Genomic DNA, 14,042 nt, shown 5'->3' with positions numbered 1-14,042 from the left:
CACACCAAACTGGGCATGTGCAGCTTGCCCCCAAGGCTCTGTTCTATCAGCAGATGGATTGGGGACAATAAAAGAAAGGGAGGTTCAGAGAAGACAGGCTCAAAAATTCTTTTTACACAATGCAGAGGATTAACCCCTTAGATTCCACAGTGAGTATAACAGGCATACTTTACTCCATATATAGACTGATTTTACTGTTGTGGGTTTAGTAACACTATTTTTTTTTTCTACATGAGGCTATGACTTTGTGTTTATGATCCTCTGATTGTATTACGTGTCGTGTAAATAGACAGTATGTTACTTACAGTATATGTTATGTTTTTAGAAGATGAACAGTGAGATATAAAGTAAACTACAATCATAATGTTTGTCTTGAAAAGGATCAAATGTTATTTTAGTAATGGATAGTAACACCCCTCCCTGTTTATCCTGAAGGATTAGCATTGTATGTTCTTTAATTATAAGGTTCAGCATAATATAATAGGTGGAACTAAGAGGCAAAAAGAAGTTTCTCTAGTTAAACAAAGCTATCCTGGTCTCTTGATCTAGATTTCTAAGAAATGTTTATTTTGTGTATAAGGAAGTTAGCCAGTTTAATATTGAATTTATTGAAAGGGTTTCACAGTACTGTAGAGTTTATTTACTAAAGCTGGTGCACTCAGAATCTCGTGCACTTCTGCATGGAAACCAATCAGCTTACAGGTTTTATTGCTAAAGCTTAATTGAACAAGCTGAGGTTAGAAGCTGATTGGCTACCATTCACAGGCACACGAGATTCTGAGTCAAACAGCTTTAGTAAATCTCCCCCTGTGCCTAGGTTACTTTCAATTAATACATAAAATGCATATAATCTTATGGGAAGATTGTTGTTTAAATTGAACTGTCTGGTGACAGGATTTCTTTGAAAGAAGTAAGCAGCTTTACAAGAGTACATAATATGGCACTCCTCTGCTGCTTTACATGATGACCCATGCTAATAAGAAAGAAAGTATTGCACATGAGTATGATGTGGCTCACCAAAGGTTATGTACTGTAATAGCATTAAAAGTCCAGTTGATGGGACATTGAGATACAGTGCTGCCATCTAAAACATGGTATTACCCATAAGTCTTCAATTTCTGTGCACAGGAACTGAAAAGCTCTACACCTGCGCCATATTGTTACAACTGAAATGAACTGAACTTCAACAGGCCACATTTGTTTTGCCATGGTGTAGCGCAGGGGTCTCCAAACTTAGTATAAGTACCACATTGTATATTTTACTGAAACAATTGAGTATTGTCCGTGATACTTTTTTTATTTGCACTAACATACAATTTTGAGGACAAGCTTTCGGGGAATGTCCCCTTCTTCAAGGTCTAAGCAGTACTACTCACAAAGTTAGCAGAATGTTAGAAGAGATGAAAGGAAAAAAAAAAAAGGAGGCTTTTTTTACTGAATAAATCAGTTTTATAAACGAACACAATTTAAATGAATGAATACATTTTACTGTGTGCTAGCAGTTATTTCCCAGGCAGGGCTTGATCAGTGTGGGGGATGGCAAGGAACATGAACCACAAAACATAATAAAATAAGTGTAATCCTGCGCTAAGAATCTAAAATGTAGCTGTGATGTCTATGCCCTCCTAATAAGTTATATAACCCCGATATGAGTGCTCTATCAACTTGTGAATAAATTCAACAAATAAATAAACAGCTAAATATCAATGTGTCAAAGTGACTAATTTACACTACAAGGCTGCAAACATATCAAGTGTTCCCACAATGTGCATAAATAAACAGATATATATCCAAAATTCTATACATCTATGTTGCTCCAACCACTTAGTTCAATACATTTAATTACATTAATAAATCATAATATAACAATAAAAATAAATGTGCTTCAATATTCACTGTTTCAAATTGCATCAGATGGTGTTATACCAAATACTCAGCTCTTATATTTCAAAAAAAGTTCCAATATTCTATTGTGTTCACCACGTGTGCAGCTTGGTTCTTCAATGTAATCAATCACAATTCGGTGAGTCCCACCACCATTGTGCCAATGTGCTCACCTCCAAATTTGGACCTGTTCAAACCAGGTCAATTATACCTCCCCACAGCATGACAGGCACAGCTTGATTGCAGAGTACAAATAAGTGCAAGTCTGTAATTTTAAAGGGGCCGTATGTTCATTCTGCTTTATGTATGGGAGATGGATAAACATCCTTAAAGATAGCTGTGCAGCAATACCAGAAGTGGGGGGGGGGGGGAGACATGATTGACCTGATCTGAACAGGACCAAAGTTGTGCGTAAGTGCTTAAAATACTGTTCAGCAACGCATTTTTTTTTTTCAGCGCACGTTTACATGCTTGTGTGTACAGGCCCATTAAAACAATGGGCTGAATTTAGATCAGTACAAAAAAAAAAAACACCTGAATGCCTGTCACGAGCACCAAGGAATATTCAGTAAGGAGTAGCATGTGCTGTGTGCCACACTTTGACACCTGCATGTACAGGCCCTTAATACTATTGATGTCACTCACAGTGAACAATGATGTAGAGGATAAGGATATGTTGTCATGCATTCATAGTGGAGCTGATTAAAAACAATCTAGGAGCAAAGACAGTTGGAGCTGTTGCTTCAGGCAACCAATACAATTTCTCTGTGTCACAATAAAAAGCCTTCCTGTCTTCACAGCAGCATGATTAAAAAAAAGAGGACTGGCCTTTACAATATAGGAAAGGGTGGGCAGGCCATGAGATCAGCGGAATTGACATTTCAGGATTGCACGGTGTTATTAATCCACAAGAACAGCCATTAGCCAGGAAACATTCTTATACAGATGTTACTCATGCGACCAACATCACATTCATTCATGTCTGTATTTAAAGATAGACATTTGGTTTAAACGTCAGGGTTAAAAAAAAAAAATCAACTTTTCATACAATAAGCACAAATGTCTGTCTTATAGAAAAATCTTACCTCCTTCTGTTGCTGGGATGGTGCAGAGTGACTCTGTAGAGTCATCCAGTGGATCTCCTCCTTCAATATACATGATGTGCTTCCTGGAGGCACCTTTCAGCTGGATGGAATGAGCTATGTGCTATGGACACAAACAGCATATTTGAAATATATTTTTGTGTGTATATAATCTAATGTACATAAGCAATGGGAACTGTCTCCTAAATGTGGTGCCAGTTGGCAGTTGTGTTGATCCAATAGCGTTTATTATTTTCAGAACCACTGTTGCAGTACAAGTATGCAGATCTGTGTCTGCACTTTACTGGCTGTGGTGTGAATAGTGTAACAGCCTAGTTGCATGTTACCGATCCTTGTATTCCCAGTATTTGCTTTAGAGGCCCAAAGCAAGCAAGGTGGACAGCACATTAGTAAAGCACACTGCTGTGATTTATAAAATATGCCAGAAGTATGACCTTGGTGAGGCCATACCAAAGGTTTATTAACTGGCTTGTGTAAAGAATGACGTTTTCTGATGGAATGTAGGTACCATAAGGTGCCAGATCACAGTTTTCTCTGACTGTGAGTGCACTTATTGTAATGATATATCATTTACTGCACGTGCAACTAAAAAAAACACCAAAAGCAAAAAATATAAAGTTCAGATTCCATTTTATTCAGACTCTTGTATCATAAAAATCCAATGTGTTTGGAAATCCAAAAGGTCCCCTTTCATCAAAACTTTCTACAAATGCCAGTTAAGGCTTAACCAGCATCTGGTATAGAACATTGATCCCGGAGCAGTCACAGGATGAGGAAAGAGTTCCAGGATGGACAATGTCTGTAAGGATGGCTGGCAATAGATGGGAGTGCTGAGCTGTCACTGATAGAGGCTTTTATTTCCTACTTTATGTGATGCATGTATGGAGGTGAATACAGAGGAAAGCTGTAGCTGGATGTGGGTACCCTGAGGGAACATAGCACTTACTGACCCGCTGAGCTTAGGGGATCATGGAAATTTGGTGAGTTTTCCTGAGTGTTGGGAGAGGCTCATTGGCGAAGAACTATACGGAAGGAGTTTGCACAACTATTGGCAATCAGCACAGAGCACTTTTATTGGTTCCTATTGTATACTTTTAGATACACTTTATTTGTATTGGGACACTTTATATTTATTGGGACAATGTATTGAAAGCACTTTGTAGTTATTGCACTTTATGCACGTGGCACTTTATGGTAACAAATAGTTTTTTTTTATGATTTTGTAATATACAGTGCATTCCTAAAGTTTTCAGACCCCCCTCCTTTTTCTGTTGCAGCCTGGTACTATTCATTTTTTTCTCAATAATCTACACTCAGTATCCCATAATAACAAAGTGAAAACAGAATTTTAGAAATGAATGGGCTGAAATCACGCTAAAGTTCACCAATGCTAGTGCATATGCTACTTTAAAAAAGGCACAGCAACCAGTTCGCAAATTACTACTGTCACATGGGATCCAGTGCAGGCAAACGCACTGCGTTTGCGACCTCCTTTTGGGTTGTCATTAAGATGACACTGACACCCGCTGCAGTTTGGTAGTGTGCAGTGTGGTATAATACTACAGGACCCAGTGGGGGAAACCACAGCGGGCTGTAGGGGAAACAGGTATTCAACTCATCCGATAAGTCAAATAATCATAGAGAAGGGTGAGTAGTGAAGCAGAAGCTTTTCAAAGAACAGGTAGCCAGAAAGGTAAGTGTATGCGGTATTCTTTTTGCAGGTATGTTTTACATATAAGTGACCCTCTGCTGACAGGGTCACTTGTACAGATGCAACGGCTAGGGAAGCAGGGTCAGAAATAATCCCTGTAAAGTAAGCTCTAACTATATACAGGAGCTGGTTTACCAGCAACTGGGTCATGGGCAGGCAAATTACGCATTTATGTATCATTTTCACGTGGGTACAATAACAGGAGCAGCTCCAGATAATAATATATGATGACAAGCTAAGTATGAAAACTAGGACATCTCTGATATACTGTATCAAGTTGCAGAAGAGTATTCACTGTGTACATATCTGGAGTTTGTTTTTGTTATATCTATGCCATCTTACTAAGAACTGAATTGGCCTAGATCTATTTCTACCAAAATTGAACATCTATCATTTGTACTTTTATCCTTACCTTGCCGAAGAGCTCCACCATGAGGATGTCAGAGAAATGCACACTCTCGTGGTCCGGAGAGAAAGAAACTGTGATCTGTTCTGTTTTGTTAGGCTGAATGGTGCCCACTACAGGCGATACACTGAAAACACTTTGCCCGTTGTAATTCTGAGGACCTTCAGGAGAGTAATTGTTAGCAGACAATCAGTAAATGAGTACTAGTAAGAAAAAAAATCAGAATTTGTTTTATAATACAGTCTAGAATATATTTAAAAAGAAAACAATAATGAGGGCTATACTTAATGTTTTGTTTACTTTTCACAGTTTTAAATCTAGGTGATTGTTATTGTGCAACTTTTTTTTGGCCCCTTTAGACCACAAAGCATGGTAACACATGGCACTTTGTGCAGTACATTGCAGTGCCATTATTATAGCATGGCATTTCAATGCACAAGTACATTAGATGCAAAAAAGAATGTGCTGCAATGCACCACAACCCACATGGTGTGTATTATGACACACAGCAATAAAAAAAAATGCTGCAAGTCTGGTTTTTGATCTGTTGTTTTGTGTTGGTAGTGCACTCAAAATGAATGGGCTGCCTTTATCCAACAAACTAAATACTTCACCATAATGCACATGTGGTCCATAAGGAGCTGAAAAAGCCCTTAAAGGGAAAGGAAAATTTGCTGTCAGTGAAGCCAGCAGCAGCGCAGGAAAAGAATATGTTCTCTGAATAGTAAAGCCTTTTTTGTGTTTTGCTCCACATCAAGGGAAATTTAGAATTATAAATATTTAAAAAGATGATACAATTTCATGTAATGTAGATTTCAATGACAAGTATGAGACAGCATTAGCTCAGAAGTAAATCCTGCAACTGATACACAGACAAATGATAAAAAGATTTCTTTATGACACTTAAAGTGGTTCTAAAGCCTAATAATTTTTTTACCTTAATGCATTCCTTGCATTAAGGTAAAAAATGTTTAGGCATCAGCATCCCCCCTCACCCCCCTTTTACTTACCTGAGCCCTCATTTGATCCAGTGCCATGTAGAACTCTTCTCTACCCTCATTTCCATTTCTCACTGGCTTTGCTAGGGCACCAGGAGCCATTGGTTCCCAGTGCTGTCAATGAAAGCTAGTGATGAGGGAGCGAAAGGGGGGGCCTGAGTGCCGCTGTCTGTGTCAAGGGATGCAGCAGTGGGGCTCGGGAATGAGCAGCCATGGGAAGAAGCTTCCCGTGGGGACACTGGACAGAGAGGAGGGGCCCGGAGTGCTGGCGGGAAGCGACTTCCCGTAGGGGCACTGGACAGGGAGGAGGGGCCCGCAGTGCTGGCGGAGGACCTGAGAAGAGGAGGTTTAAATCCGCTCTGTGCAATTCCATTATAATTCCATTTAACTACTTACCAATCAGCAGTGATATATTTACTGCTGGTTGGCGGTTTCCTCAGGCACTGGGACAGACTGGTATATTGCAGTGCTCGTAGAGCGCTCTGATGTATCCAAATTGCGATGCTCGAGTGGTGTGAGTGGCCCATATACCATATGATGGATGTTTGATCACATATCATGTAGTAAGCAGAAAGTCATGAATGGAATCTATTCCTGACATCATTGTTTACTACTGCATGTGATCTGTGATTGGTCACATGGTACCTGGGCCAATCACAGCACCCTGAGCATCCTGTACCATGTGATAGCTGTGGAACAATCACAGCATCACAATAATAAACAATGAGTCATGAAGGAAAACCATTCATGACAGCTCAAACGATTGCTTGTTACAGTGATCATCACTGTAACAGCAATCACTGTAACAAATCAATCACAGTGATCACCACTGCAACAAGCAGTCACTGTGTAAAAAAAAAAAAAAAATCCTTGATCATTCTCCCCTGGGTAATACAGTGTCACTATGAAAAAAAAAAAAAAGCTTAAAAATTTGAATACAAAATTATTTCAAAATGTTTTTTTTTTATATTCTATCACCAGTTAGCATCCCTGATCATCGACACACCAGTGAAAAGATGACACTGTACTGCCCTGGTAAACAAAATATTGTGGAAAAATTTTTTTTTATTTTTTCATTTTCCAAAAAATTGTGACAACTTTAAAAAACTCGCTATGCCTCTTACTAAATACCTTAAACTGTCTACTTTCCTAAAAGGGGTCATTTGGAAGATATTTGTACTGTCCTGGCATTTTAGGGCATCAAGAAATAAGATAGGTCGTCAGAATAGCAGGATTATAATAATAAAATGTAAAAGTGAACGCTATCCAGTCAGCAGCTAAGCACTCAAGGTAACCAAATAAAACCTTACAAATGGAATAAATAAAACAGTGCAGCACTAAATGGTAACAAGTAACCGTAAAACTACTAATAAAGTTCAGTAAAGATAACAGTCCGTGATACTATAAAGTGCCAGGTGACTGGTTAAAAACTTGATGGTGGTGCTCCGTGAGAAATGGCAGAAATACGCACTCACCGGATGCGTATTAGTTATACGCATTAAGTATCACATCCAGGGGTGTCCACATCAGATATAGGTCTGGTCAGGGTTTAAGGTAATTCTCCCTCAGAGATAGTAAACAGCAGGTGCCCAGGCAGAAAATTAATTGGATCCAGGTACCCAGAGGTCCCTTTAAGGAATGAGCAGAAGAGGCTGCCTGCTTACAGGGTAACTTCCTTCTCTGGGTGAAACAACTGGATCACAGAAAGCGGGCTCTGAAAATAAATACTGCGGCACAACAGCTGAGATGCACTTAGTGCTGAAGATACAAAGATTCAGGGAGGGGTCCTATCTTGACGCAAGGCAGACAGGATAAAAGAAGGGGGTGGGGCAGTGCTGTCAGCAAATCTAACCTATGTTCTGTGCTTGCTGGCCTGTCACACTGCAGAACCAGAGTCTGGCACTTCTATGGAAGGTCTAGACTTCCATAGAAGTGCCAGACTCTGGTTTTGCAGCGTGACAGGCCAGCAAGCACAAAACATAGGTTAGATTTGCTGACAGCACTGCCCCACCCCTTCTTTTATCCTGTCTGCCTTGCATCAAGATAGGACCCCTCCCTGAATCTTTGTATCTTCAGCTGTCAGAGCCTGGGATCAAACCTGGTCCTTCTGCAGTGAGAGGCAGTGTCTCTTCTCACTGAGCTATCTGGAATGCTGGACAGCTCCCTTGACAATTCTTGGATAATCCTGCTTTGTGCCTTGATTTCTCTTGAACCTTGAACTCCTTGCTCCTCCCATGAACTTCCTTATAAAAGCCATGTCCATGCACTTCCTCCTTGCCAGATTATTGTGCCTTTCCAGCCAATATCCCGCTACTGTTCCTGCTGCCATCTATACCTCCGCTACCGACCTTTGGTTTGTTCCTCACCACGACTTTGTCTCATCCTAACCTACTACAATTGATCTGCTACCATTTGTGACCGACCCTTGGCTTGTGACTGACTCTGCTTCTGTCTGATCCCTAACCTGTTGATCCGCTATTGGTTCCCAGTCTGCTCATTCCCTGGTGGGGTGATCCTGAGATCTGCGACCTGGTATTGTCACGCAGCCATGTCCATCTCCACCACTAGGAGCTCTGGTGAATACGGTTAATACTTAGACCCCGCACCTCAGGTGAGCCTGCGTCATTCCCAGGGTGACCCGCTGGTGTACCAATCCTGCTGGTTTCAGGTAAGCCTTTTACTGCTATAGCAACTGGTCTCTGAACCTGACCTTATATCGTGACATCAGCACTAAGAGCATCTCAGCTGTTGCGCCACAGTATTTATTTTCAGAGCCCGCTTTCTGTGATGCAGTTGCTTTACCCAGAGAAGGAAGTTACCCTGTAAGCAGGCAGCCTCTTCTGCTCATCCCTTAAAGGGAACTCTGGTTACTTGGATCTAAATAATTTGCTACCTGGGCACCTGCTGTTTACCATCTCTGAGGGAGAATTAGCTTAAACCCTGACCAGACCTATATCTGATGTGGACACCCCTGGATGTGATACTTAATGTGTATAACTAATATGCATCCAGTGAGTGCGCATTTCTGCCATTTCTCACGGAGTACCACCATCGAGTTTTTAACCAGTCACCTGGCACTTTATAGTATCACGAACTGTTATCTTTACTGAACTTTATTAGTAGTTTTACAGTTACTTGTTACCATTTAGCGCTGCGCTGTTTTATGTATAGAATAGCAGGATTGAATAATTTTCAAATATATCTTGGAAGACTCTATAACTTTCACAGACTACATAATATACACTGATTTGGGTTATTATTACCAAAGAAATGTATCAGACTACATTTTGGTCTACATTTATGAAGAAAGATTGTTTGTTTGCAGAGTTTTATAACAGAAAATAAGAAAAACATGTTTTTGTTTTTTAAAACTTTCAATATTTTTTTTCTGCTTATACAGCAAAAAACATCAAAAACCTAGTGGTGAATAAATACCAGCAAAAGAAAGCTCTATTTGTGTGAAAAAAATGACATAAATATCATTTGGGTACAGTGTTGCATGATCACACAATTGTCAGTTAAAATAGCACACAGTGCTGAATAGCAAAAAAATGTCCCAGTCATGAAGGGGGTAAAACCTTCCGTTTTTGTCTCTTTTGCATTTGAAGATTTCCTCCTACTTCCTGTCTTGTGAAACCACTGTTACCAAGACAGGAAGTGAAGGGAAAACAGAGTCCTAGATTGCAATACACAGCCGACGGGAGATCTAATTCTTCATCGTTCTGTCCAAAGTTGGACATACACTTCAGCCTCTTGCACATGGATGTAATCATTTACTGATGTTTATACTCAGGATCTTTTTGACAGAAAGATCCTAAAAAAAATGTTCCATAAAGTATTTGCATAATCGTGCATATACATACTTAAAATTACTCATGCTCTCCTAGTTGCCAGTGTTGCAATCTACATATGTATACACTTGTATGTGCTTATATGACTGCACTCAAATGTAACATTTTCTATTTTTTATTTATGGCATTGCTGTATTACCGATCTTTTTAGCAGCCGTGTGCATTGTTTCATAGACAACAATACACCTGTGTTTAGATCAGCAAAAAAAAAGTGGCGTTTTTTACTTCCTTGTGAAAGAGGCCTTAATGCAGTGTATTGCTACACAATTTTCTTGGTATCATTAACTATGTCTAATGGACAGCACATATATAACACAACTGTAAACAGCTGGATTCTCCTGTGCAGATCATAAATATGTTTACCGACAAAGCTGGGTGTAGATTTGTCTGACCGAATAAAACTTGGAAGTTTCTGAAGCTCCTCGTATCTAGTAACAGACAGACTTCCCTGTTTAATAGTATACTTTGCCTGAATTGTTGATGAGTTATGTAACTGTAAAAAAAGAAAAAAGCTGTCAATAAAACGCACATCAGTAATTTATTTAAACAAAATGAAAAAAAATCTTTGTTTAATGATCATGGTGAAGCTTTGCTAAAGTGGTATTATCTCCACAAACTAAAATTAAATATATTGCAGCTTAGCTATCTTTAAATGTGTTGGCTGCATTTGTCTTCTCTTTTTTAGGCTATGTTTTCCTTTATTTTCACCTGGTGATCTGGCCAGTCTTTGGGTGTCTCAACTCTACTGGAGAAGAAATTTAGACACCTTTTAACAGCAGCATTGTCAGTCTGGTGAGAAGGTAGTTTTAAATATGAACAGAACATGCAGCGCTGTTAAAAATCAATCATACATGTAGAAAATAATACATTATAAGAAGAGTGATAAGGCGACCGCTGCTAAGTAATGGCCCATCAAAATGTTCATAAATTGCAATGACATAAATATCTCCATAAATTTCTCCAATGAGAGTGTTCTTGTGGTACACAGTGCACAATATCACAATGAAGTGGTGAACAAATTGGTGACTTCCGTGACCATATTCCTCCCACCGAAATGAGTGTAGATTGCACTAACCAGAAAGCGCAATAGAAATGTGAATTTGAGTATTAACCAACTCCTGGTCATCCGTCTATTTAAGCTGGATCACTGGGAGGGTCATCAGGCTAGCATCCGCTGGGCAGAATATCCTAACCACAGGATCTCCAGATGTCAGGGGGTGTACACTCGTCTCACCAGCAGGGGGAGATTAATCGTTCCCAGTGTGGCCACCAGATGGTCCCCAAACAAACCTGTATACAGCCACTTCCGCACTGATGCGGAAGTGGCTGTATACAGGTTTGTTTGGGGACCATCTGGTGGCCACACTGGGAACGATTAATCTCCCCCTGCTGGTGAGACGAGTGTACACCCCCTGACATCTGGAGATCCTGTGGTTAGGATATTCTGCCCAGCGGATGCTAGCCTGATGACCCTCCCAGTGATCCAGCTTAAATAGACGGATGACCAGGAGTTGGTTAATACTCAAATTCACATTTCTATTGCGCTTTCTGGTTAGTGCAATCTACACTCATTTCGGTGGGAGGAATATGGTCACGGAAGTCACCAATTTGTTCACCACTTCATTGTGATATTGTGCACTGTGTACCACAAGAACACTCTCATTGGAGAAATTTATGGAGATATTTATGTCATTGCAATTTATGAACATTTTGATGGGCCATTACTTAGCAGCGGTCGCCTTATCACTCTTCTTATAATGTATTATTTTCTACATGTATGATTGATTTTTAACAGCGCTGCATGTTCTGTTCATATTTATTATTAGAGGCTTTTGGTGTTTGCCTTTCATGCATGTCGCTTTCTGTACTTTGTCCAGCGCTCATTTCATTTCTGTCTCGAAGGTAGTTTTAGGCTAGCAGATTTAGATGGACTTGACTAACAAATTAAAGCTGAACTCCAACTAACATTTTTAAGTAGTTACAGCAACACTATAAGCACCACTGTCATTGGTAAATGGTTTGTCTCAACACTCTAACTGCTACTTTTGCTGCACAGCTTGAAAATTAACAAATTTACTGGCTGGATCACCGGGTGACATTAAGGCCAGGTTCATACTGATGCAACTACTGATGCATTCCAGAAAGCATGGAATAGCATGACAAGTGAAAGAACATGAATTTCTATGGAGGCTGTTCACAGTGCAAACCTGATGTGATTTGAAAAATGGTCCTGTGCGAGTTTATTACAGTGTGACAGTGTGATTTGTGGCTCCACAGACTTGAATGGAAAACAGCGCTCCCCCACATCGTACCCTGATTATCAGTGCAGCCCCAAAAGTGCTGCCTATCAGTTCTCAACAGTGCTGCCCATCAGTGCCCATTAGTGCTGCACAACAGTGCTGCCAATCTGTGCCTGTCAGTGCCGCCAGTCAGTGACCTTCAGTGCTACCTATTAGTGCCCTTCATTGCCACCTATCAGTGCCCATCATTGCTGCCTATCAGTACCCATCAGTGCCACATATCAGTGCAGCATCATCAGTGCCTCCTTATCAATGCCCACCAATGCCGCCTCATCAGTGCAGCCTATCAGTGCCCATCAGTTCTGCCTCATCGGTGCACATCAATGCTGCCTATCAGTGCCCATCAGTGCTGCCTATCAGTGCAGCCTCATCAACGCACACCAGTGAAAGAGAAACATTACCTGTTTGCAAAGTTTTATAATAGAAAAAATGTTTCGCTCTCTTTTCATTTATAGAGCAAAGAATAAAAAGCACAGTGGTAATTAAATACCATCCAAAGAAAGCTCTATTTGTCTGAAAAAAATTATAAACATTTTATATCGGACAAGTTCTGCATGACCGCGCAATTGTCATTCAAGTGCAACAGTTGTGAAAGCTGAAAATTGGCCTGGGCAGGAAGGGGGTAAAAGTGCCCAGTAGGTAAGTGGTTAAAGAAAAAAAGTCTTAAAAAAGAAAACACATAAATCCACCAGATCCAAGAATTGGTAACCTGTAATACTGTAATAAAATTTGCTTTAACACTCCAGCATTAGATGAGCATTGGATGCTTTAGGATAAAGCCGTGTATAAATTGACCTTTGCACTTGAATAGTCAACATCCATGAACTTGCAATGCTTTCCAGGCTCAAAAAAAAAAAAATGTAAATGCACATTTTTTTACCTGCAAAAAATGGTAATTTTATCTTTTTTTTTAAAGTGAACTTATCCTTTAAAGTGGTAGCAAACTCTTTTTTTTTTACTTATACCTACAGGTAAGCTTATAATAAAGCTTGCCTGTAGGTAAAATGAATATCTCCTAAACAATTAGGAGATATTCACTTTTTTTTTAAAACTGGCGTATGCGCTCTGAAGGAATGGCATACTCGTGTAGTTCCTTTAAAGTACTGTGCTGTGGCCAGGGACTCCCGTGCGTGGGAGTGACGTCATTGTGGCTCGGCCAGTCAGAAGGCTGGAGCTCGTGAACCCTGAAGGAAGACCGGGTGAAGATGGAAACCTTTGCAGCGGTGACAGTGCACCACTGGAAGGCTTTGTTTTAAGGTAAGTCCTTCATTATGACATTACCTTGCAGAGATTTTTTTTTTTTTAACCTGCGGTTTACTACTGCTTTAAGCTATGCGGGAAATTTATCTTTTCTGTCTTAAATAGTGAAATCTCTGGAATCAATATTTTGTATCTTTTTTCCTTCAAAAACAGGAAGAAGCTGTTTACCTTAAATGATGCTGTGGTGCTATCTTTAGCTAAGACATAGCCCATGTTTAATACTCCATCCACTGAGCATGTCAAAGAGGGTGCCAGTCCTTGTCCTTTAACACCTAATGACAACGTTGCTTGCTGAGTGCGAATTTCCAGATTTTCAAAGAACTACAACAACAAATGTCACAAACAGTTTAAAGGTCAGTGGTCCTGTACATACAGTAAAGGCCATGGTTCTAAAAGCCTATGATACTTAAGGCTGGCCATTTTCCTGGAAGCTTTCAACTATAACAACTGGCCATTGATCATTTCAATAATTTTCTGATTTCACATGACCAAATGATCAAAACTGGCATCAAAATCCATGGACAATACC

The 14,042-nt window shown here is 39.9% G+C and overlaps 1 protein-coding gene across 6 annotated transcripts in view; it reads right to left on the bottom strand.

Annotated features, from left to right (window-relative positions):
• Positions 1-14,042, bottom strand: part of CFAP74 (cilia and flagella associated protein 74) — a 204,189-nt gene that overhangs the window by 17,011 nt on the left and 173,136 nt on the right. For all 6 annotated transcript variants that reach the window (XM_089651853.1, XM_089651855.1, XM_089651852.1 and 3 more), the window contains exons 33-36: positions 13,682-13,834; positions 10,317-10,446; positions 5,111-5,265; positions 2,970-3,090 (exon numbers count right to left, since the gene is read on the bottom strand). In XM_089651853.1, coding sequence (XP_089507979.1) covers positions 2,970-3,090; positions 5,111-5,265; positions 10,317-10,446; positions 13,682-13,834 — 559 coding nt within the window. The remainder of the gene's footprint in view (positions 1-2,969; positions 3,091-5,110; positions 5,266-10,316; positions 10,447-13,681; positions 13,835-14,042) is intronic.

Source organism: Staurois parvus, unplaced genomic scaffold (assembly GCF_062004578.1).
Source record: "Staurois parvus isolate SC_StPar_1 unplaced genomic scaffold, SC_StPar_1.0 ptg000663l, whole genome shotgun sequence".
NCBI classification, from domain to species: domain Eukaryota; kingdom Metazoa; phylum Chordata; class Amphibia; order Anura; family Ranidae; genus Staurois; species Staurois parvus.
The sequence above is the reverse complement of the archived record's forward strand: the minus strand, read 5'-3'. Positions and strand labels throughout refer to the sequence as shown.